At 39.0% G+C, this 22238-nt stretch overlaps 2 protein-coding genes across 10 annotated transcripts in view; one reads left to right on the top strand and one right to left on the bottom strand.

The window, feature by feature from the left end:
- Positions 1–160: 160 nt before the first annotated feature.
- On the bottom strand, positions 161–19017 carry ARV1 (ARV1 homolog, fatty acid homeostasis modulator). 2 transcript variants are annotated; one of them, XM_026090698.1, is made up of 6 exons: positions 18853–19017; positions 15185–15268; positions 7484–7603; positions 5745–5898; positions 3858–4082; positions 161–3396 (listed from the first exon to the last, which is right to left on the bottom strand). In XM_026090698.1, exons 1-6 carry the CDS (start codon positions 18949–18951, stop codon positions 3290–3292), a joined length of 789 nt encoding a protein of 262 aa, XP_025946483.1. In that variant the 5' UTR covers positions 18952–19017; the 3' UTR covers positions 161–3289. The 2 variants fall into 2 exon arrangements, with proteins under 2 accessions (XP_025946483.1, XP_025946484.1); XM_026090699.1 differs by lacking the exon at positions 15185–15268 and having other exon boundaries at positions 18853–19015.
- A 111-nt stretch (positions 19018–19128) lies between these two features.
- Positions 19129–22238, top strand: part of TTC13 (tetratricopeptide repeat domain 13) — a 51401-nt gene continuing 48291 nt past the window's right edge. For 4 of the 8 annotated variants that reach the window (XM_026090697.1, XM_026090693.1, XM_026090690.1 and 1 more), the window contains exon 1: positions 19132–19419. In XM_026090697.1, coding sequence (XP_025946482.1) covers positions 19203–19419 — 217 coding nt within the window. In that variant the 5' untranslated portion in view covers positions 19132–19202. Of the gene's footprint in view, positions 19420–22238 lie in introns of all 8 variants that reach the window. The other 4 variants (XM_026090694.1, XM_026090692.1, XM_026090696.1 and 1 more) reach the window with 3 other exon arrangements.

Here is a 22238-nt window from a genome sequence, read left to right as displayed (position 1 = left end):
TCTCACTGCATAATCATCTAAACCTCAACTCAAGTCTGAATAACATCACTGGTTCTATGCATTTTGCCCAACAGAACTCTGGAATTCTGCAATTATTTCCTTACCATAGGCCATAATATCTCATGAGATTCTACGCAAAACTCAAGACAGTTTACAGGGGTTCATTTGCAGGTTTTTATTTTTTTCAACCCAAGTCCTTTACAGTAAGTTAACCAAGCAACTGAAGATATATAGAAAGGACAGGCCATTTGTAATATATCTTCCAGCACAGGGAAGGAAAGAGTTATATTATTAGACTATTTCATTACAAAGAGTTTATGAAAGATGAGGAGATCAAAGGAAAAAAAGGAACAAATGTGAGGAGATGACTATTTAAAACAGGAAGGCTCTCAAAATTATAGCACTCGGAAGCACCCTAAGGAATACTTTCCCAAAGGCATCAGAAAAGCACACATTACCCTCCCCGCCCCAGTATCCTCAAGTTCCTCCTCAATTTACAGAATAGTAGTGTATTTGTTATGTCAGTTCTGGTTAATTAGTAGCATAAAACCACACAAGGCACAATGTCCTGAGTTACTAGACTCTGAACACCTTGTACAACACCTGCTGTTGTTCCACAGCTGTGCAGCTCTGCTAGTTTTTTTCTCTCTCCTCCATAAAGTTGCACAAGAATGGTGTTATCTCCTGATAGCATTACAGAGTGCACAGCTGATATGTTATTGGCACCTATGACACAATATATAAGCATTTCTTCCTTTGGAAGGTGTTCATGTCTGTTCCTTCCTCTTTTAAGTGAAACTCAGGGAAGGCATCCTGAGATCAACTTCATATTCAAAATAAACTTTATGTAAGAAAACTATTCCCAAACAAAATTTCTATACATTTTATTTACAACTTTCCTACTGACTAGATCATGTTTACATTACAGGTGATGCAAGATCTTCCCCTTGCATAAGTTGCACTTAAATGCGCTCAACTCAGCTATACTCTAGCCTTTATACTGAAACCAGTGCCAGAGCAGACAAAGGAGAAACTCTGATAAAAATATATATATATATCTGTGTATAACTGTGACACATACAAGACTAATAAAGAACTCTAACCTAACAGGAGTGCAAACAAATACTGCTTTTAGGTCATTAGAGAAACAAAACTGTGTCAGGGAGCAGGCAAGTTTGTACATTCCCTGCAGAGAAACATATGTAACGGTAGGAAACCATACCAGCTGCAACTTAAGGAAGTAGCATGATGAACAGGGAGCTGGTAAAAGCCAGATGACTGCTGCAATAACAAAGAGAGTTTGGCTCAGCAGGCACCAGCACCTTCCTAGTGCATATTCTTCTGCCATCCTCTCTACCGCAGCAGAAGTGTATTTCTTCCTAAACTAAGGGGAGAAGGTGAAGGAGGTAAAGGAAAGAAGCAGGCCAGACCAGCATTCATGAAACTTTTCTAAAAGATCTACTGCTCTTTCCCTTTGCACCTTCTCAACCTGCAGCATCTGTTGTGATGCTGTGTGCTTGTGCAGTAAGAGGGAGCACTTCTAAAAGCATCTCTGGCAACGTACTGTTTTTACAAAGTCTCCCTTTTACAAAGGGAGAGAAGTTTCTCCCCAAATCTAAGCATGTAAATCAAAGCATGCTCTAGGTGCTGTGTTGCCAAAGCTGCTGCTCAGCCAAAAGTGGACAACTGCAGGCCTACAGACAGTTGTCTGGTCACTGATTCACACCAATAGCAAGGTGGATTCCTCATATACCTTCACAACTATGTGCTTGTTAGGGGCAGCTGCACTGTTAAGCTGTCTCATAGACTTAAGAGGGGTTGCAGTTGCTTTTTTTTTTTTTTTTTTTTTGCTTCCCTGGCCACACCATCACATGCTCAGAAAGATACCAAATTCAGCAAATGGCACACTAGCGTGGTCAGCCTCTGCCCTATTATAACAGAATAGGCAACCATTTGCTTTCTCTCGAAATAGCTGACTATGGCATTGCAGTTGCAAGGGTTTTAACGTGTCTGATGTCTCCTGTCTTCTGGACTCATAATCTAGACTTACTCTACATCTACTCAGAATTAATTTGAAGATACTGCAAAATGTTATTTAATGCATTTTGCAAAAGATGGATAGGAAACTGCAGCTGAGAAAAACAAAGAATCGAAGCCGTACCTGTGGCGTGTATTGACAGAACTACAGCCTTCCAGAATGAAGCAGGAGAATTAAACTTTGGATGGAACATAATGGAAACTGGTCTGCAGAAAAAGATTAGGTCTGTGTGCTAACTGCTGCCTGTCTTGGGAAAATGATTCTGCCGATTCCTTCTGCTAGTCCCTCTGCAGGCCATCTAGCCCTCTCTCCTTGCCTGCTGGGGTGCAAGGTTTAGAACTTGCATAAATGTTTCTTCACTAATTTAGTCCAAACCTTGTTTCTTTTTCAATATGTACTACTCCATAAAAGAACACTGCTAGGCAGCCTCATACTTCACTTTGTGTTTTCACTAAACAAGCTGTCAGATGAGGGCTGGTTCGGGGGGAGATGGCTTAATATTAACTACAGCAGGAGCAGTATCCCAAACAACCTTGTATGTTGGGGGTCAGAGTCCTTTCCTCTCTTTTCATCTTTCAGAACAGTGCAGCAGGATTTATAAGGTCATATAAAATTTGAAATGAAGCCGATTAAAACCATAACTCCTAGAGATTACTCTAGAACTAGGTATTTTATTATTTTGGATTGTTCTATAAACATTCCAGAGAACACGACCTAGTTTTTCCACTGTAGTTTTACTCTGCAGTACTTGCCTTTTCTCTAATAATCTGTTTGTGCCTGTTCATTTCTCTCTCTGAAAATCAACTTTTGCAGAAATACCAGTTTTGTTTTCTACACTTTTTCCACTGACTGCTTTCCTTTCTCTTAAGGGAATAATTCATCTCCCTCTTTCTGCAAAAATGCATGATTGGTAGCAGTGTTGAATTTTTTTAGTGTACCTTTCTTGTTACAGCCACAGCTATACAGCCAGATTTATAAAGCTCTTAGGATAGTGACACATTCATATTTTTGATGAGAAAATAAACAAGCTAAGGCTGAAGTTTTATGTCTCATCACATTAAATAGCTGAAGTTCTGAAGTTTCTCATTTTAACTTATCCTAAAACTGTCTCCAGCAAACCACTAATGAAAATTTGTTACCTATCATTTTCTTTTTCACTATGAAAATAGTGACTTTGGGACCACTGGCAGAAATCATCCTTAGAAGATGATCAGCATGTTGTTGGTTTTTCTTTAGATCTGGACTGACTTTTCAAACATTCCATCCCATTTTCTGGAACAAGCAGACTGTACCATTTTCCAAAACTAATCCAATGAAGATGGCCAACCAAGGGAGCATTTGGTTTAAGTTTAATGTAACTGCAAAAGAAAAAAGAACAAATTTATCCATTCCAGATCACAGAAACCATGTGAGAAATACATGCATAGGAAATCACACAAATCTGTTAAAGCCTGCATTACCAAACCACACATAAAATTAACGCTCTATTTTCATCTTCCAGACACACAAAGGATTCTACATTATGTTTCAATGTTCCATGCTGAACTGATGGATGCAATACAGCATTTACAAAGAGATGACTGTGATAAAAGTTTTGTTCTATTTTTTACAAATGTTTTGTTTCATTCACTTTCTATGAAAGTCCAAAGATCAGAGTTTTAGACCAGAACTATTCTAATCACATATCTGGTAATAAACAGTGTTTTCTCTAAAGACACTTAAAAATATAAGAACGATAATAATGACATATATAACAGCTGCATTCTCTCTCACACACATTCTGTACACATTGTATACTAATAAAGAAGCAAAAATGTACCTCTAATTGCCTGAGAGTTTGATGTCAAGACAAATACTTTTATAAGCATGAGGCACAAAGGCGTGTAGTCATGTTCCCAAATAACAGCTGGAATTAGCAAAAGCTTTCCATAGCTAGACAACAGCAGTGCTTTGAGAAGTAAAATGAAGTCAGACTTCTTCTTCAGCATCTCAGGTCTCATCTGCCATAAGGCAATAAAAATGCCCACTATAAATGAAGTTTGTTCTAAGAGGAAATAAAGAGGAGTTGGAAAGAGAGAATGAAGCACAAACATCAAGTCCTTTTGTGATCAATCTCAGTGAAATGACAGGTCCCAAATGCAACTGAGCCACTGCTATTTAAAAGACATTTTATAAGCAAACATGAACAACATGTCCTCCATCTCCCATTTTCACTTTAATAGGCAAAAATTACTATCACTTATTTAATCTAATTCAGTATAACTCCATTCAAAATAATTCAATCAATTCTATCTGTAGGATGGTTGTGCTTGTAATACCTGACACCATACAGCATAGGAAATTTAGCATATGAAACTCTTCACTTTTCCTTTTTAACAAAGGAAGAATTTTTTCAACTGGCTGTTAGCCTGTAAAACAAGATCATCAATACTTGTCTTTTTTGAAAGGCCAGTAACAATAAACCCTTTCCATCCAGCACAAGGAAGAACACTAAGGCGAAAACTTCATTGAGCTATTAGACTTTCTCCAACACCTCATCCCTGCGTAACACTGGAACTAATGCCGATTGTCAGAGCAACTCTCACAACAACCGTAAGAGATGAATTACTACTGAAAAATGAGCTCCAACATTTTTACTGACCTGTTATGAAAACCTACTAAAGAGAAACATTAGACAATAGATGACTGAAGTTAAACTCTGAATATCTAAGGGAAACATTTACAGTTTTAGTCTGCGTGCCTGATTTAAACAGTATCRCCAGAAGAAAAAAAACTGAGAATAAAAGTCTTAACTAAAATAAAACAAAAACCCTCACCAACCTTCGTAGTTACTCTTACAGCTTAGAAATATTTACTGTTTACCAGTGATAACACTGTTCTGTTTGACAAATACTGATTATTGCAAATTCATTTTAAACAGATAGAGCTTTTCCTGATCACTGTTTGCTTCTGCAAGGATCATCCTTAATGTTGTCTCATTTTTATAAGTCATAAACTTTGGAGCAAATCCAAAGAAATTTATGGTTTTGGTTTCACTTAGAGCTAAAAAAAAAAAGGTAATTGGTCACATTCAAATAGTAGTCTTTCATTTTTCAATACATTTCAAGCAAACTTCCTAAGAGAATATATCATCTCCCCACATTTTCTAACGGTCTTAAGATAAGACAGGTAAGAGAACACTGACAGGATCCTTTTAAACAGATTACTTTTAGAAAGAGGCACTTATAAATAGCATATTCTATTTTGCAGAAGACAACTGGCATTAAAGTATCATGCCAGATAATGAGACATAAAGCAAATTGCAGAGAATGTTTGTTAACTTGTGCTTGAATCAATTATCTTACATTAAAATGCAGTAGAATATGTAGAGTTTTAGTCTTTGGAATAAGGCAGAGCTCTACATTGGTCTTTAAGCTATGTAAATGCATTCAGACTAAGATTTCTGAATATTGCCATCTTCTGGTGATTTGATATCTAATGTTGATTATACCAGTCTAAATTGCAGTCAGGTGACTTAAATATAAATTTGCTTTAAATGAAGGCAAGTGAGAGAGTATGTGAAAAATCATTTAACCATGCTGGGTTGAACATGACAACCATTCTGTATTAATAATTTTTGCAATATGAGGCTGTTGAAAGATTCATCCAGTTATAAAATGCTTAAAGAGTACACTTGATAGTTAYATGAAATAATCATAGTTCTTACCTAAAGAAGCTATGCCAAACATTCTATAAAAATCCCATTCCTTGGCATATCTGATTAAGTCATCAGGATCTGTATTTTGGCTTGAATCCTGTAGCTGCAGCCACCTGAGATAAGCCTCACAGAGCAAACAGAATATGCAGAGCTTTCCTTGAATCTGGTAAATGAAAGAAAAATAAATGCATTAGTATCAAATGTTTAATTTAAAATACCTTTTGACATCTCTACACAAACAAGCTCTGCTTATCATTTTAGGCATGTTTAGAAATGTAAGCAAATTACTTTTGTTGAGCCACTAATTTAGCACATCTTCCTTTTAGCATCAATTAGTTCACTTACATGACAGGCAAATTAGAGGGTGTTGAAAACTGCATGAACCGTTCTGTACCGAAGAAAGTATGTAATTGTAGTTTGCAAGGTCTTCTCTATACTTTTTAAAATTGGGACAGCTGTTTCAGTTAGGAATATAAAAACAAAATCATGTCCTAGCTAGCAGAACTATACTATCAAAAGATTCAGTATAATGACATCTACTCCATTCAGAGAACTGTTTTAAGTTGCCTTGTTTTTGTTTTTCCCTGAGAAAAATTGTTTCTCCATTAGAAGAAACTGGCAGTGTAGTTCTACCGAAAACATCCCTTAGTTCAGAGAAGGGTGAGGAAACAACAGTAAAGAGAGCAATGCAACCAAACAAAAGTTAAATCATCCTCTGAAGTAACTGCAACAAGAGGTGCTATGAAGGTCCACATTTAGCATATTTCCATATTAAACATAACTTATAAGCCAATGAAAGTGGCTTCTGTCTAGAATTTTTTCTGTTGGAGACTAGTTATGCAGATTTCACTTGCAGGGACAAGTATACCTGCACAAGCTAAGCTAAGTTTAAAAATCAAATTCATTTATTTGAATAGGTGAAATTTCCACAGATGGAAATGTTCTTCCAGAGGCCTCATGGAAAGCATCATTACCTGTTTCCAGCAGCATTTAATTCATTAAAAACCTTTAGCCAGATCTATGCTTGAAAGACATGCAACTACAGGATTCAAGCCAAAATATGGATCCTGATGACTTAATCAGATATGCCATTGTAAGCAATGTAGATCTATCTACACTGCTTACCTTGGACTGGTCAAGAGATAAAAATATGTAGACAGCATACACTGATGCTTGGATAGTTTACTGTAGATTAGCCTGCCTCTCCAGGGAAATAAACTGTTAAAGTAAAAATAATGTAACTCTGTGAGAATAGCTACCTCTGCACTTCAGTAGGTCAGAGGCAAGCTGCCCATGGGACTCTGCATCTCATGAGGAAATTCATTAGAAAGTAGCAGAGTAGGTTTAATTAGTATAGCATTGTTAGTATGGTACATTATACTACTATAGTTCATTTCAAAAATTACTACTTCCAGCAGAAATTTAAGGTGGAAATGAATTTGAAATTAGACCTTTCTCTTCCAAAAAGTCCAGTTAGGACTATCTGTAACATGTAGTGAAGACAGCTGTATTTGCCAGTGTTACAGAGACAGTACTTTCTTAGTAATAGCTAGAATTTGAGATGAAATCTCAAATGTGCTCTATTTACCATATTTGACCCTTAATCTGCCTGAGGAAAAAAACCTGTGGTATGGCTTGCTGGGGCAGGAAAAGAACAGCACCTAAATTTTGTAACTATTCCAATCAACTTATCAAACCTAAATATATCTTTAACTAAAAAGCCACATGGTAGGGGCAGAGCAACTTACATTTATCTTTGCATTGAAAAGAATGTGTCTGTATGCTTGCGCTTTACATAAAATAGCATTAATCAAGATGATAACAGGATCATACTCAATGTATTTGTCCACAGGTTTCTGGCAGGATTTCTGAAAGTCACAAAATAATAAGAATTAAAAAAAAGGAAGCACAAGCTGATGAAATGTTCCTCTTAGTTTAGCACAATCACATAATTCCAAGTAGACATTCAATTCATATTACTCTTTCCCTAATGTAGTCTTTATTTTCAATGCATTTTTAATCCAGCCAGAAAAAATGCCTTATTTCCCCTTGACACTGCAGTTTAAACAAGGATTTCCCTTATGAACCAGAAAGATACATTACTGATATTTATAGACTTCAAATTAACACAGAACAGTAAACTATGCAAGGATGTACGTAGTTACCATTTTGTGCCCTACAGATGCAAAAAAAACAAATTGCCTTTGAAATACTCAAGAACCACACCAATAGGTTGTTGAAGGTTAATTGATTATGCTTCTCTATACGGTGGGGTTTTTTTTGAAAGAAAATGGATTTCTATTATATATATCCTTCTTTTACAAGAGATGCTTTATACAAGAGATGCTTTATACAAGAGATGCTTTATACAAGAGATGCTTTATACAAGAGATGCTTTATACAAGAGATGCTTTTTTTCCTCCTTTTGGGAAAAGGTAAGTATTTTTTCCTGTTGCATTGTCCTTGCATACAAGTTAGTAGCCCAGACATTTCTATTCACTTGCAATTATTAAACAAATACCCTCCCCACTCCCAGCCCATAACATATATTTGGAATATTGAAAACATAGCTTTCACACTAGAGATGTAGCTAAAGAATCAGCAGTTGCTACTGAATGGTGTGGTAAGACATTAGGGAATTACTTCTCTAATACCATCTGCTGGTTCCGGCTGTGCCAGCTAGACAGGTTATTTCCCCAAGTGCACTGGGAATTGCTTGTCACCATCCCCTTCAGATTTATTGACCTACCTGCATGGCTGGGCACTCAAGTCAAATGAGAAGGGCTTAAAACAGCTATTATTTTAACTGTTTAAGTGAAGAGAACGTTTAAATAACAGTCTTACAAAGAGCTCAACCAACAGCCCTGAGGGGGAAATAAATAACTTCTACTGGAGAACTTCTCTCATAGAGAAGCACGAGCAGTTGACCACAACAACCACCTCAGCTCACACAACTGCACTTGCAGAAGGACGCCTGCCTGCAGGTCGGCTTTCTCCTGCTACCAAACTTCTGCTGCTTCTTCTCTCTGACCTGTCCTGAGCTATTGCCACCTCTCTTGCTTTCATATTAGCTCCATACTTAGAGTACAAAAGCCACAGAAACTACCTGCGTTTCCATTTTAATGAGGGCACTGCTGTACACTGACAGAACAGAAAACTCTGCCCAGTCGCTTCTGAAATACTCTGCCTGGCACAGTCGGAGCACATGGAAGAGTAGACAAGGCATATCTACGGCAAACTCGCAGGAAAGAACAAAAAGTTTCTTCAGTTCAATAGGGATTCCTCATGGCCAAAGTTAATGTTGCTTTGATATTTATCAGAATTACTATCGGAGAATTTGAGAATGCAAAAATTCACCATAAGAACAAATATGCATCGTAATATTAGTTGAATAGAGTCTATAAGGAACACGGATACCACTAGTCAGTGCTTCTTGGTCCAGTTCAGGAAAATCAAAAACACAGCTCATTTGGATCAGAAAAGAAAGCGCTATATATGATGACTCAATTAACCAAAAGTTTGATAGGTCTAAAATTAAAGTCAGAGAGATGGAAAAAAGGATATAATTAAATGAAGACCATAGCTACAGTGTTTAACAGAGTGAAAAATCTACCACAGAAGAGAGTGCAGCTATAATTAAAGGCAATGTCTTGCTTCATTTCTTTCTACAGGAAAATCATGAAAAAATATTCTTAAAGGTGGTAATTTACATATGTCAAAGCTCTGGGTTGATGTAGCACAAGAAAATTCCAATTTTTTTTATAAGCTTATTCCCAGAAGCACTGGACAAGCACAAATGAAAGATTATTCTTGAACAGAAAGGGTGGTGTAAAGGTTAGATGAAGGATATCCTACATGCCCCAGGACTTATGCTCTCAAATTTTCTATAACAGAAAATTTTTAGATCAGACATTTCAAAATGTTAACCTGCAAGCAAAAATAAATAAATAAAAAGAAGATGACAATATTATCTTTCTGGGAGAAGTACAGAATAATCTTTGAAAATGAAGAGGGTCCCAGCCAAACACTGATCAAAAAACCTGCAGTCACAAGCTACTGAATAATTCTCACTTACTGCTAACATGAATTTTAGATAATTAAAATATATCAGACCAACCCATCAGGCAAAACCAATGATACAGAAATTCTAGCTCAGATGTGTAAGGAGATTGCTACAAAGGAATATGCAGACAGCACTGTTGCCTGTAAGAATGATTTTTCTGCTCTGCAGCTTCTGGCAGCCATGGCCAAATCTTCAGAAGCTGTGAGAATGACGTTTAATTCAGTATCTCATCATATCATCAAACTTTGTTAAGAATCTAATTTCTCCTGTATTACTTCAACAGGAAAAGAAAACTTGCCACATCACAGAAGAACGGCCATCTTCAAGGACTGTTTACACACAGATACACACACACATTGATGTCTGTCTTCTAGACTACTGTCTTATTCTTAATATATTTTATTTCCATTTGAGTCGTAACTGTACAAAGTAAAAGTCCTTGGTGGTTATCCAGCCACTGATCTAGCTAGTGTTAGTGTTTTCAGCAACTTGGGAGATCTATAAAACATCCTACTGAAGAAGAATTGTGTGTGCACTGACATAGACTTGCTGGACAAAACAAATACAGTATTTGTTATATCATGAAGACATTACAGAATTAATAAACTCTCTCTCCATACCTGGCTTTTAATGTTTTCAGCTATAACACTAAAACATCTGCTACTAACCTTAAGCACTTGGGAAGCAAACTTGTGACCAGAGCCTGACCTGAGCAAAATCAATGTAGGCAAGGGTAAATGTAGTTTAAGTATACTTACAATATTTTAACTTGATAATTTTACTAGTTAAGATGATATAACTTTATGAACATCGATAATCACTAACAGTATTAGAGAAGATCAGTATGAGCAATTCAGCCATGTCTTACTGCTTGCATGCTCATTATTAAGATTTCAGTCAGGCAGTTTAAAATGAACTAAAATACTGGTGCTCAAGTCCAACTGCCCAATTGCAGTTCTACACAGCTGCAGTGATCTGCCTGTTCGGCATACTTGGAAAAGCTACATCCTTTACAGAACGGAGCTTTCTCAATTTTGAATTTGAGAAGCAAGAGATTTACTGCTGTAGGTTGCTGAGTGCCAGGAAAAGTGACTGCACAGGCCTACCTCCATCCATGCTGAACAACCCTGAAACTCCCCAGTCCAGAGGACAGTACAGAATAAAAATGAAGGGAAGCATGTCCTTGATCTGCTGGTACAATAAAGGGCACTTTCGTTTTCTGACTAATGCCTATTCACCGGTTCAACAAGGTAAGCAATGTTTCTACTGCTCATCTGGAAAGTGCACATGCTTTAAGTGACAAGGCAAGATGAGTCACTGAGTTTGATAATAAGCCTGAACAAAGCATTTGATCATAATATCCTGGATAAATGGTAGCGGTAGTGATCACTTCCCTTTTGCATCTTCCTACAGCTATTATTTTTTCCCACACAGAAATTAAAAGCCTAGTGCTAATGCAGCCTCCTTTGCTTGGACTGGTAGAGGCTATATCCTTTCAGGTATAAAGATTATATCTTTGCTGATGGTCAGAGAAGGGAAGAAGAGGGGTGTTGTTGTATAACACTATACTAGCCACATTTGCAAAGTGTCTTATAGGATTGCTGCTACAGAAATATTAATAAATGTCATAATGCACTTAGAACTCTGAGCAGATCCTACAATTAATTTATCATCTTATCCAGTAAAAACCTAGTCACAAGCAAATGTCTTTTTGCCAGAAGTAAATATGATTAAGACTTCCTGTTATATGTTAAATTGATTTTAGCAATTGATGAAAAGGAACCAAAACAGATAACTTGGATAACAAATAATTGGAGAGAGTTTCATGATGACTCATATCTTTTTCTTTTCAAAAGTATACAAATGTTTTTAAGAAGGTATGGAAACCTCTGTAAGATCCAGTATGACTAGTTAACTCTTTGAAACTTATCTTTCAGTGAAAATGTCACTTCAGTTTCTCTTCATTGTTGTTGTTTAGAGAGAAATATCTATAAAAGCATGTATTGTTTGAAAATGCCTAGAAGAACTACCTGAGACTAACCTAAACCCGTATATGTAAAGCTACCAATTCAAACGCATCTTGTTTGCTCATGTCCCAGATGTCTCCCACATACGCGTATGAATATCCAAAACCCGCCTGGACGCGATCCTGTGCAACGTGCTCTAGGTGACCCTGCTTGAGCAGGGGGGTTGGACTAGATCTCCAGAGGTCCCTTCCAACCTCAACCATTCTGTGATTCTGTGATTCTCTGGACTTTCTCCAAGAAATGCATCATTTATCACAACCAGCTCTAAAACGTTCGAAAGGAGTAACTGCATTTCTGCATATTTTTAAACATCTTTTAATTTCTTCCTTAAATATGTAACTGACATCAAAAGCAGGAAATAAGTGGCATCTTTCCTTGAAAAACAGACATTTCCTTGATATCTACAAGTTTGTTTCAGATCCTGCTGCAGAAGGGAAAACTAAATATTTGACTCTGTAAATTCTATTTCCGCTTTTTTTTTCTAAATTGGTAAATTTAAGTTTATGGGAATGTTTGCTACTGATACACATTAGTCTAATATACTTTAATCCCTGAAAAGTATGTGTTCAAAGGATTTCAATATTCTAATAAATCTAAATGAATACTAATTTATGAATTATTATTTGTATTCCTGATAATGCTGGTCTGTTGCTTCCAAACGAAGTGCTCGAATTTTCTTAACTTAGAATTTGCTTAGTTATCCTAACATATTTTGTTTAAAAAAATGAGCAAAGGCAGCTTTAAGGAAAACAAGAAATCTTAAAAAGATAGTACAAGGATGTTCTTCATAGTTCAGCATAGCAGATTCTTTCTGGTCCAAGCAATCCAAAACAATTAGTTAAGGAAAGTAACATATTTTAACAGCTGTTTTGTTAAATAAGACAAAAGAAGTACTGGAACATTGACTCGAACTGCATGTTTACCAGGCTCTTACAAAATAGCACTCAAAGGACATGCTCCTTCTTTGTTTATGAAAGACACTCAGCTATGAACACAGTCCGCAAACACACGCCAAACAAAATACAGCATAGAAATATTTGTGGAAACTACCTACATTCAGTAGTACTTTAAAAAAAGCCACATGCATATAGTTTATTAAGTGCTCTCACCAACATTAAAACATAACTGATTTTTTAAGTAGGAGTATTGGAGGTGTGTGTGTGGGGGGGACTTCTTCTTGAAGAGGAAACCATAGCTAGCATACTACAGAAAATTAAAATCCAGACTGAACATCCAGTCTTCATCCTGACCCAAAGATGGCATGAAAACTGCAACAGTGCAGCAATAAATTTGCAAATCTCTGGATATCAAAAACACCAGCGAAGCAGTCTCATTTTGGTATCCCCTTCTCCAGGGACTGGAGTTTGGCAAAATAAAGCTGCAATTTTTTGCCAGTCTACATATACAGCAATATGTAACAACATTTACAGAGATTCAGCTGTGCTGGGAAGGGTAATGAAGGATGCTCAGGTGAAGACAAACTACTGTGGACCCATTATCTTGAGAGAATAGCCTTAATCCCAGTTGCACCCTTAAGCAATAAAATGTAATTAGCTGTGCTGCTTTCAGAAATGGCTTATTAGGGATGCAGCTAAGCGTCGAAATAAGCTGAAAAACAAAACAGCTCAGGTTGATATGCATTCCATTTCAAAAAAATAAAATTACAAAATGTTGTTTTCTAATTTTTCCTAAATCAAATGTTTTACACTAGTTAGTTGGTCTGCAGATTGAGTTATGTAAAGAAGAATGAAAAATATTGTATTTTATTTTCCAGGATGATCTTTGTACTCCTGACAGATTCTTTACCTTATCGCATAAATGCATTGCATTCAAACCATTTATATTGTCTCCCCCTTCCTGCAATAAAAGAGCTTTTCAATTATTTTTTAATAGCAGAAAAGCTAAATGAAGTGTGCACTGCTCAGGCAATTTAGCTTTCTTATTACAAAGCACAAGGGGGACCCTGGCTGAGCTCTACATACTGCAATGGATAATTTGTTTGCCTTGGTTAGGGTCTGGAACTATTAACCATTTTCAAACGTTCTTTTTAAGCACAAGAAGACATGTGTTATTTAAAACAAAATACAAATATATAAATGTTTTTCCTTCAATTTTGAGATAAGTCAAACTTGCTAATTTCCCTTTATATTCTTTACACTTGGACTATAGAATTCATTCCAGGTTAGCTTAATGTGTTTTTTTCCTACATCTTTAACAATATAAAGGCTATGTTACCTGAACGGTATTTTTTGTTACTGTTGTTAACGGCTGGTTCATACCTTATTTAGTAAAGATTCATTACATTACTTACACATCATTTAAGTTTTGAGGATATCAAAATAATTTCAAAATCACTGCTATAAAGAACCACCTACACTTACTCTGACCATCCCATCTGGCTCAGAACAGGGAAAATGTCAGTGCCTGTACAGTGCAGGAGTAGAACCAGATCTAGGAGTCACAGGCTGACCACCAGCACTTACCTTCATTTGAGGCAATTCTAACATGCCCGCTCCAAAATTATCACACTGAAGAAAAGACAAAGCGAACAGGTCTCACTAAGGAAGTAAATTCCCTCAGCAGAAATAAATCAAAATAATTTTTATCAGTCTTTACTGCTACTCTAGATGATTCAGCTATCTGCAGTGTTGGCCAACTCTATAAACTTGAAGGAAAATTTAGGGTAAGTAACTGTAACTTCTTTTTAAGGAGCGACAGTCCACCTATCTTTTGTAATTACATTTCCACAACAAAATGTATGCAGCATGAGCAAAAGCTTCATTCTTTAAATGGGAATCTCAAGTAAAAAAAGAATATACAGTATCTGAGGTCTGGGGTGGGCCTGTTCTGAAACTGGTCCTGGTTATATAAATTAGATAAACAAAAGTTACAGAACATAAAAAATTACGACCATTAGCTACCTTAGAGAACTTTTAACAAAACACATGATCTAGTCACCCTGAGTTTTTTGGCACTGTGTAGACTTTTGTGTTTGACAGAGGAAGAATGTTTCTTTAGTTTCTTGAGTATTCTTTGCAAATCTGTTTCCAGATTGTATGTTAACACATGTGAGGTCTACTTGTCCGCAGTAAAATTGCAATATTAGTACAATAACAAATGCTACAGGAACTAAACTGAAGCAGCACCATGAATATTAAACTGAATTTCCAGAATGGCACTCCAATATTGTGGGCTGGAAACAGATGTTGCCTAATGGAAGCTTTTAGTATCTTACTGTGCAAAAACCTTTCTTTTCTGGAACAGATTAACAACAGAACACAACATTGTGGTATTTTACTTAGGCATCCAAATTCAAATCTTCCACCTGAAAATCATGGCCCAAATCAGGTTAAACATACCCTAAAAATGAATGTAGGGCTGGAGAGAAGATGCTGCTGGGAGAACTTGGCTTCTTCAATCTCAAGATGGATCACAGGACCATTCTGAGGATGGCAAAGAGTTTTTAGATGCATTTATTAACTTAACAAGGAGGACCTTAAACTATGATTGGGGCAAGTCTGTAGTCAGTATAAAACAGTTGATCACCTTGGCAACGTTCTGCTTGTTCTTAATTTTCTGGGGCCAAAATAAGGAGAGCAACCCTTGATGTTTCATATCATTCTTGTATGAAACAAATGGTATTTTCCTTCATGTGCCAGCATTTTCATGGACTGCTTGAAAATGGGAATGAGACACAAGTATCTCAATGACTCTTAACTAAACATCCATCTGGACAATCTGCACTGGCCTCACTTTGAGTATCATTATATCATCTTTCCTAATACCCTTCACTTTTTCTGCCTTATGCTAAAATGGAGTAGTGGTACTCAAGGCTCTAATTCCACAAAGAGTGGGTTAAAACAGGTGCAAAGTGTTCTCAGGTTAAGTGACTGCACCATCTAATCTCACCTTGGCCATCAATTTTCTTAAATATCATCAGCTTTTCATAACAGTTCCACTGTACTTCAGAGGTGTATGTTCTGAGTTACATAAATATCTCATATAAATGATGAAGATCCTACATATCAATGTGAAACTTACTTTTTAAAGTGGAGAAAACTTCCAAGCTATTATTTTTTTCAGGTTAAGAGGACTCATACTTGTAATACTGACAATCCCATTATAACACTGCTCTTGAAAGTCGGTGGAGAGTGCCAAATGACATGCTGTACTTGACTATTTCTGTTGTTGATGGCATGATGCTGACTGACTTTTGAGGTCTCAGGCAGGGAGTACGGTATTGCCTTGTTGGAGCAGAATATCTGCAAAGGGTTAGTGCAATGATAAGACTCTTCTTTCAGATTAAAAGGAAAAAGTAAAATAAGAAATGCCCTATTAGAAAGAATGAATTCCTGATAAATGAAGACTGCAGTGMTTTCTTGTAATAAACATATAGAACTGAATTTGGATCAGTGCACACCAAGGAATCTTTTGATCTTAGTAATTTTCTAACATTTTGATCTCCACTTTATAAACTGCGAGCTAATGTGCTTCTTACTGCCTGTTCTTCATATGGACTGCTCCTCCTCTTGGCCCTTCCTGGGTGGCCAGAAATGGAGAGAAAGAGATGGTATGACAACACACCATGTAAGAGCACCTTGGACTAAGACTGAAATTGAACCATGGTGACCCACAAGGCAGACCCAGGCAACAAATTGATAGGAATAAGTGAAGAACAGTATAGATTTAAACCTATATGAAGAAAGGTAGATAGAATTCCAATTTGACAGAACAATGGGATTCTTTATTCTTTTGTTTCACTCAGTTCTTTACTCTTAAAAAAATAGTTTGGGATTTGTGATGAACACAGTGACTGGGACTTATGTCTTTTATTTAACATGGGACGCCACAGCTCCAAAAGACTACGTCACCAAATAGCTAAATACTAAGAGGAAGGAGTGCCATCTACTGGATCCCAGTTTCCCTCAGAGATTATCAAAGCCAGATAATCACCATAATTGATAACCTGGGTTTATGAGATGTGCTAAGTCTTATGTTAAATGGCTGCAGGCATAAACATTACACTTGTTCCTTTGCATTCAGCTTGTCCTTGATTTCAAGATGAGTGTGAAGTTCCACAGTAACCTGAAGACCTCCAAAGTAAACCATCTACATTCCTGTCATAAACCAGTGACAACAGCTTTTACTACATCTCTAACCAGTGGTTTGATGCAAGTCATATCCACTACTAAAGATGACATTATATATATATATATATAAATCAATTTTTCCTTGCAGTGTGCATGTCTAAAGACAGCAGAAATCAGTCTATTACACTGTTTGCCTTTCCTCTGAAAAGCTGCTGATCTCTCTAGTTCTTGAAAGCTCTGCAGAAAATTTTGTGCATGTTTTTTCAACCGTTTTATGTTCTACAGCAACGAGACATTTTAATTGACTGCTGGGCAGGGAAAAGAGGAGGATGTGAATCAGCTCTTTCCCCTTTCATCAATAATTTGTGTATATGTTGTTTTCACAGCTTCTTATTGATAACAGAAGCTGAGATCTAGATATTTCAGCTTGAGCTAATTGCTATTTTCCCAAATACAAACTGGCTACAGACCTATATGAACTAGTTGTTTATGATCTTTATTTTTGATATAAGAAATGCTTGAATGATTCAAAGTTTTTATACAGTTGTAAAGGAATGTATTGCACATCTTGTACAAAGCTTTCTGGTCATGTTTACTGCTTCACAATTAGTAAATTAACCCATCTTCTTCCAGCATTCTCAAAATGCCAAGGGCAATGTAGTTGGGGGAAAATAAGGGCAACAATGAAAAAAGTTTGAATGCCACACAACTAATTCTTTTAATGTATTACTTTAATATATTCCACAATTTGTTCACATACAAGGTTTCCTGTTTTTATAAGGGGCAGACAGGTACAGGATGTTATAAAACAGTCACAGATTAAATAAAAGGTTAAGTCAAGACACATTTACAAATCCCTCAATTCCAAATTCATCTCTTTTCACACTAAAATATAGGGTGCTAAGTGATCTAATTTTCCCACACACTACAAGAAATACATCAAAACTAACCACTAACTCTATATAAATGCCACCAGAATTTTAAAGTAAAAATTTAGAAATAATTAAGTTAGAAATACCTCGAAAACTTTAATAACTTAAAATGTTAAGTGCTCTTCTACTGTGACTCTAAAATCTCTAAGAATATGTGGGAGAAGATACAACAGAACAAAGTATTTTAAAATTATTAAAAACCATGGGAAAAAAATGAACTCTGTCAGAGGCAGAGAGGGGAGGGAAAAGCATTAAAGAGGTTAGAACACAGAGGTACCATCTGGGGAAGTAGAGCCACTATAGTTGGAAGAGGAAAAGTAATACAGGAGTCCTTGTATGTACACTGGATAATCACCAGTCATAACGTGAAATTTATGTGTGATTGTTTCCCAGCTTCACTGTAGCTGTTGAAATACAGAGCCACTCAGAGCTGGCTTACAAAGAATAAAAAACCCAGAGTATGAAGACCTACTCTGCAGCACAGCAACTGATTCTGTCCAGGACTGCACAGCCAGCAACCGGCAACCTGCCCCTAGAAAAAGCCGATCGCTCTGACAGCAACAGACCAACAAGCTCAGCTATAAGGAAAGAGCTACGGCAAACACACCTCCGAGCACCTGGAAAAAACTACGGCGGGCAGCGTTAAAAACGGAAAAGATCTCCCAGGACCGAGGGAAGCTGGTGAACCTGCAGGTTTAAGAGGCTCGAAGAAGCCTGGCGGCACAGGAGCTGTAGGCGCCTTAACGACAGCAGACGGCGACGCAGAGAGGCAGCGACGCTCTCACACCCGTGCTCGCAGAGGCGCCGCCAGCACGAGGGGCGGGGCCGGGCGGGCAGCGGCCCCGCCCCCCCGCAGACAGATGCGCGCGCATGCGCCGCACGCGCTCGGCGAGCTAGGGGCGTCGAGGCCTCCCGCTGTCACTCCTCCMCCCCCCCCCCCCGCCACCCCGCCGCCCAGGACGCGCTCGTAGGCCGCCCCCACCCGCTGCCCCGTCCGGGACTCACGCAGATGGAGATGCGGAGCACCCCGCGCTGATAGTCTCTGTACAGCTCCGAGGCCTCCCTGTTGCACTCGATGCACCGGTACGCCCCCAGCTCCGCCATAGCCGTGAGCGCGCGCGCCCCGGCTGGTTAACGCTTGAAACCGCCTCGCTTCCGCGTTCGGAGGCGGAGCCGGGCCCTGCCGCGAGGTGCATCCTGGGGGCTGTGGTTTCCCGCCGCCTTCCGCTTGCGAGGCTGCGCCAGGGCTGAACTCCATGTCCCAGGGAGCAGCGCGGCGGTGCCCGCCTCCCTCCCCGTGCCCCGGCGGGGCCGTGAGGACGCCCGCTGTGCCTGGGCGAGGGGACGCGGTGCGCATGCGCCCTGGGAAGATGGCACCTGCCGCGGGCTCCTGGGCTGCGAGGGTGCTGTGGGCGCTGCTGGCGGCGGCGCTGGGCCGGGCGGCGCTGGCCTTGACCGAGCAGTACTCGGCCTTGTCCCTGCTGAAGCAGGAACTGCACCGGCAGCGCCAGGGCCCGGCGAGGGGCTGCGCCTCGGCAGGCGAGTGGGTAGAGCAGTACTCGGCCGAGTGCGGTGAGTCGGGGGCGGCGCGTTGCCATGGCGATCGCGGCCCCTTCCCGCGCGCCGCAGCCCCGTGGCCGTTAGCCCAACGGCTGGGGGGACCCGCCCGGCCCAGCCCGCGAGAGCCTGGGGGCCGGCGGCGCTTGGCCTGCGGCGGCGGGAAGGGCGGTGGCGCGGCCGGGGGTGCCGCTGCGGGCGCCCGTCTCTGCTCGCCTCTGGGGATGGCGGCGAGCGTGGGAAGAGGAAGGGGGAAGCGCGTCCCGGCCTCCGCCGCCGTGGCGCCGTGGCGTCGCGGTGGCCCTGAGGATTGCGGGCCGGAGGGCGGGATAACGGCGGGCGGCGTGGCGGGGAGCGTTGCAGCTGCTCCTTGACTCATTGAAGCATCTTCTGTGTAAGCTGCATCCCTAAGCAGCGTTTTGTAGTCGCGTAGTGTGGAGCGGCGGCTGCTGCTGTTGCATTAAGCAAAGGAGACGGTCTTACAGCCCTTAAAGAGGTAAACAGGAATCTATAGTATCGGTGAAGGGGATTCCTGTTGTCCCAAAGCGCGTGGGCTAGGCTGGCTGACCTGCCAAGTGTAGCTGCTGGACTCTGCATTGCTTTTGAATCCTGCTTTCTGTAGCACAGACTTGCCAACCCCCCGTGCTCATTAATGAGCCGAATCTGGCTTGTTTCATTTTCAGCTGCAGTTAAATATACTTTGCTAGTGAATTGGATGCTTTGCTATCTGAACTTGGCTCTCCTAAAGAAGATCTGCTGGTACTCTTCAGCTAATTGATGACTTGTAATATAAACACAATTAAAACTATATTTTTATATAGTTAAATATCTGTAGCGTCAGAATCGTGTGGCTTAAGTAATAAATTTACTAGAATCTTTGATCATGAGGATAGTGTGAATGTATTATATGAAAATGCTAGTCTGAATCAAACATGTTCATGCACTACAGATAACAAAAAAGATTAAGACAATTCAGCATAATGCAGACAGTTAGTTGTATAAGAATAATGTAATGTGTCATGACTGTTCAGTGGTCTYGGGAATCACAGAATCACAGAATGGTTGAGGTTGGAAGGGACCTCTGGAGATCATCTAGTCCAACCCCCCTGCTCAAGCAGGGTCACCTAGAGCACATTCCCCAGGATTGTGTCCAGACAGCTTTTGAATACCTCCAGTTGCAAAGCTCTTCCGAAGCTTCTTCTTTTTTTTTTTTTTCATAAAGTCTGTACTCATATCAACAATTGCTGTATACAGCTAGTGGATCAACTCCAAACCACAAATTTTCTTTAAAAATATCCTGTTATGAGTTTCTGCATCTGTTTCTTTTCCCCTGTATATATGTTTTTGTCATCACAACTTAAAGATTTTTGGTTGGTTTCTATTTCAGTCAGCTGTGTTAAGTAGATATTTTACTTTTTTTTTTTTGGTGGCTATAGAGTCTGGGAGCCATAATACACAAACACAGAAACAAATCTTGATAGCTATATTGAGATAAAATCTGTATAATGTGCAAGTTAATAAATAGCAAAACATTTGATTACATTTCGTCTGTTACTAAGGCGTGAATGATTGGCTCAGGATACTCCTGAGGGGTGTGTTTGGAAGATTAGATTTTGATTTTTTGATAGAACAAGACCTTGCAGGGTGAACATTGTTTTAAACAGTGTAATTGGAATTGATATCAGGTATACTGCTTAAATCACTGGGTACCTCTTCTTTTTGGATAGACTGATAAGATAGCCTTTAATTACAGGACAGCATGCTTACTCTAAAGTAGCTGTATACCAGTTTTCTCCTTGCTGTTTAAATCTTGCAGTTAAATAAATTGGCAATTGAAAAATTCCCTTAAGCTCCCAGTCTTTGTTTTAGTTCAGCTTTCCCAGAAGTTGAGAATCTGGTTGTCTCAATTGGTTTCTCTTTGTAGTGTAGGTCCAGGATGACTTCTCTGGTTGGTGTTTTTACTTTTTCATGAAGTTGCTGATGAGGCAGTGTGATGCAAGTTTGACGGTACCTAACCTGCAGACATAGGCTAATCCATTCTCCCCTGTGAGTAAAGCAGCTTTGTTGCCCTGAGAATCTCAAGGACTGAACAAGGATTTTTTTTTTTTTTTTCCCCACATCCTCTTTACCCAGTAGCTTGTAATAGACATGCTGTGCTTATTCCTTGTCACCTCATTCAAAGACTCCCTCAGTAAATTCTTGTTGTTGGGCTGAAAATGCTTCTGGAGGTAGTCCATGCTTGCACCTTCTTGGTTTTGTTCATAAAGCCAAAATTACTCAGTGAGACATCAGTGGCTTCCAGCTGTCACTGGCTTATGAGCCCTGGTATAGAACAGCTAATGTTCTGTTAATAATGCTGCCATGGCACAAGAGGGTAAAGTTTTGGCCAACATGAAAATTAAAGGGCAGAGTTGAAACCTCTTGCTGGCAATGCTTTTTCTGGGAACTACAGGTTGTGAACCACTGTTCTTACAGGACTTTCTGACCTTAAACTTTGACCACCTGCTTTTCACTAGTGTTACTTCTGTTGTAAAACTTCTCCCACTGGTTATCATTTATGGCTTAACTTAGTTCCAAGTTTCTATTTACAGGGAATGATTTTTGGATGCTATTTTGACTTCTCTTTATAAGGCGGCTGTTTCTTTTTCACTTCTAACTCTGTACTTGTGAGAAATGAGCAGTTAACTGACTGCAATGCTTTATATAATCAAAATAGAAAAATAGCACAGCCTGTAAAAGCAAATTAGACCTCCCCCAAACCTGTCAAACTTAGCCTCAAACTTAAGTTTTATCATTTCAACTAATGTTTTGTAAATATCCATTTGTGATATGGA

Source organism: Apteryx rowi, unplaced genomic scaffold (assembly GCF_003343035.1).
Source record: "Apteryx rowi isolate R43461 unplaced genomic scaffold, aptRow1 scaffold_873, whole genome shotgun sequence".
In the NCBI taxonomy this organism is placed as follows: domain Eukaryota; kingdom Metazoa; phylum Chordata; class Aves; order Apterygiformes; family Apterygidae; genus Apteryx; species Apteryx rowi.
This window is presented reverse-complemented; position numbering and strand designations above follow the sequence as displayed.

What these genes read in the sequence shown, in the direction of transcription:
- ARV1 (XM_026090698.1), bottom strand. Translation starts at nt 18,951, where the DNA reads ATGGCGGAGCTGGGGGCGTACCGGTGCATCGAGTGCAACAGGGAGGCC. An exon ending in GCCCTACATTCATTTTTAGG is followed by an intron (nt 7,604 to 15,184) that starts GTATGTTTAACC and finishes TGTGACTTTCAG; the next exon opens with AAATCCTGCCAGAAACCTGT. An exon ending in AAACTCTCAGGCAATTAGAG is followed by an intron (nt 3,397 to 3,857) that starts GTACATTTTTGC and finishes TTTCTTTTGCAG; the next exon opens with TTACATTAAACTTAAACCAA.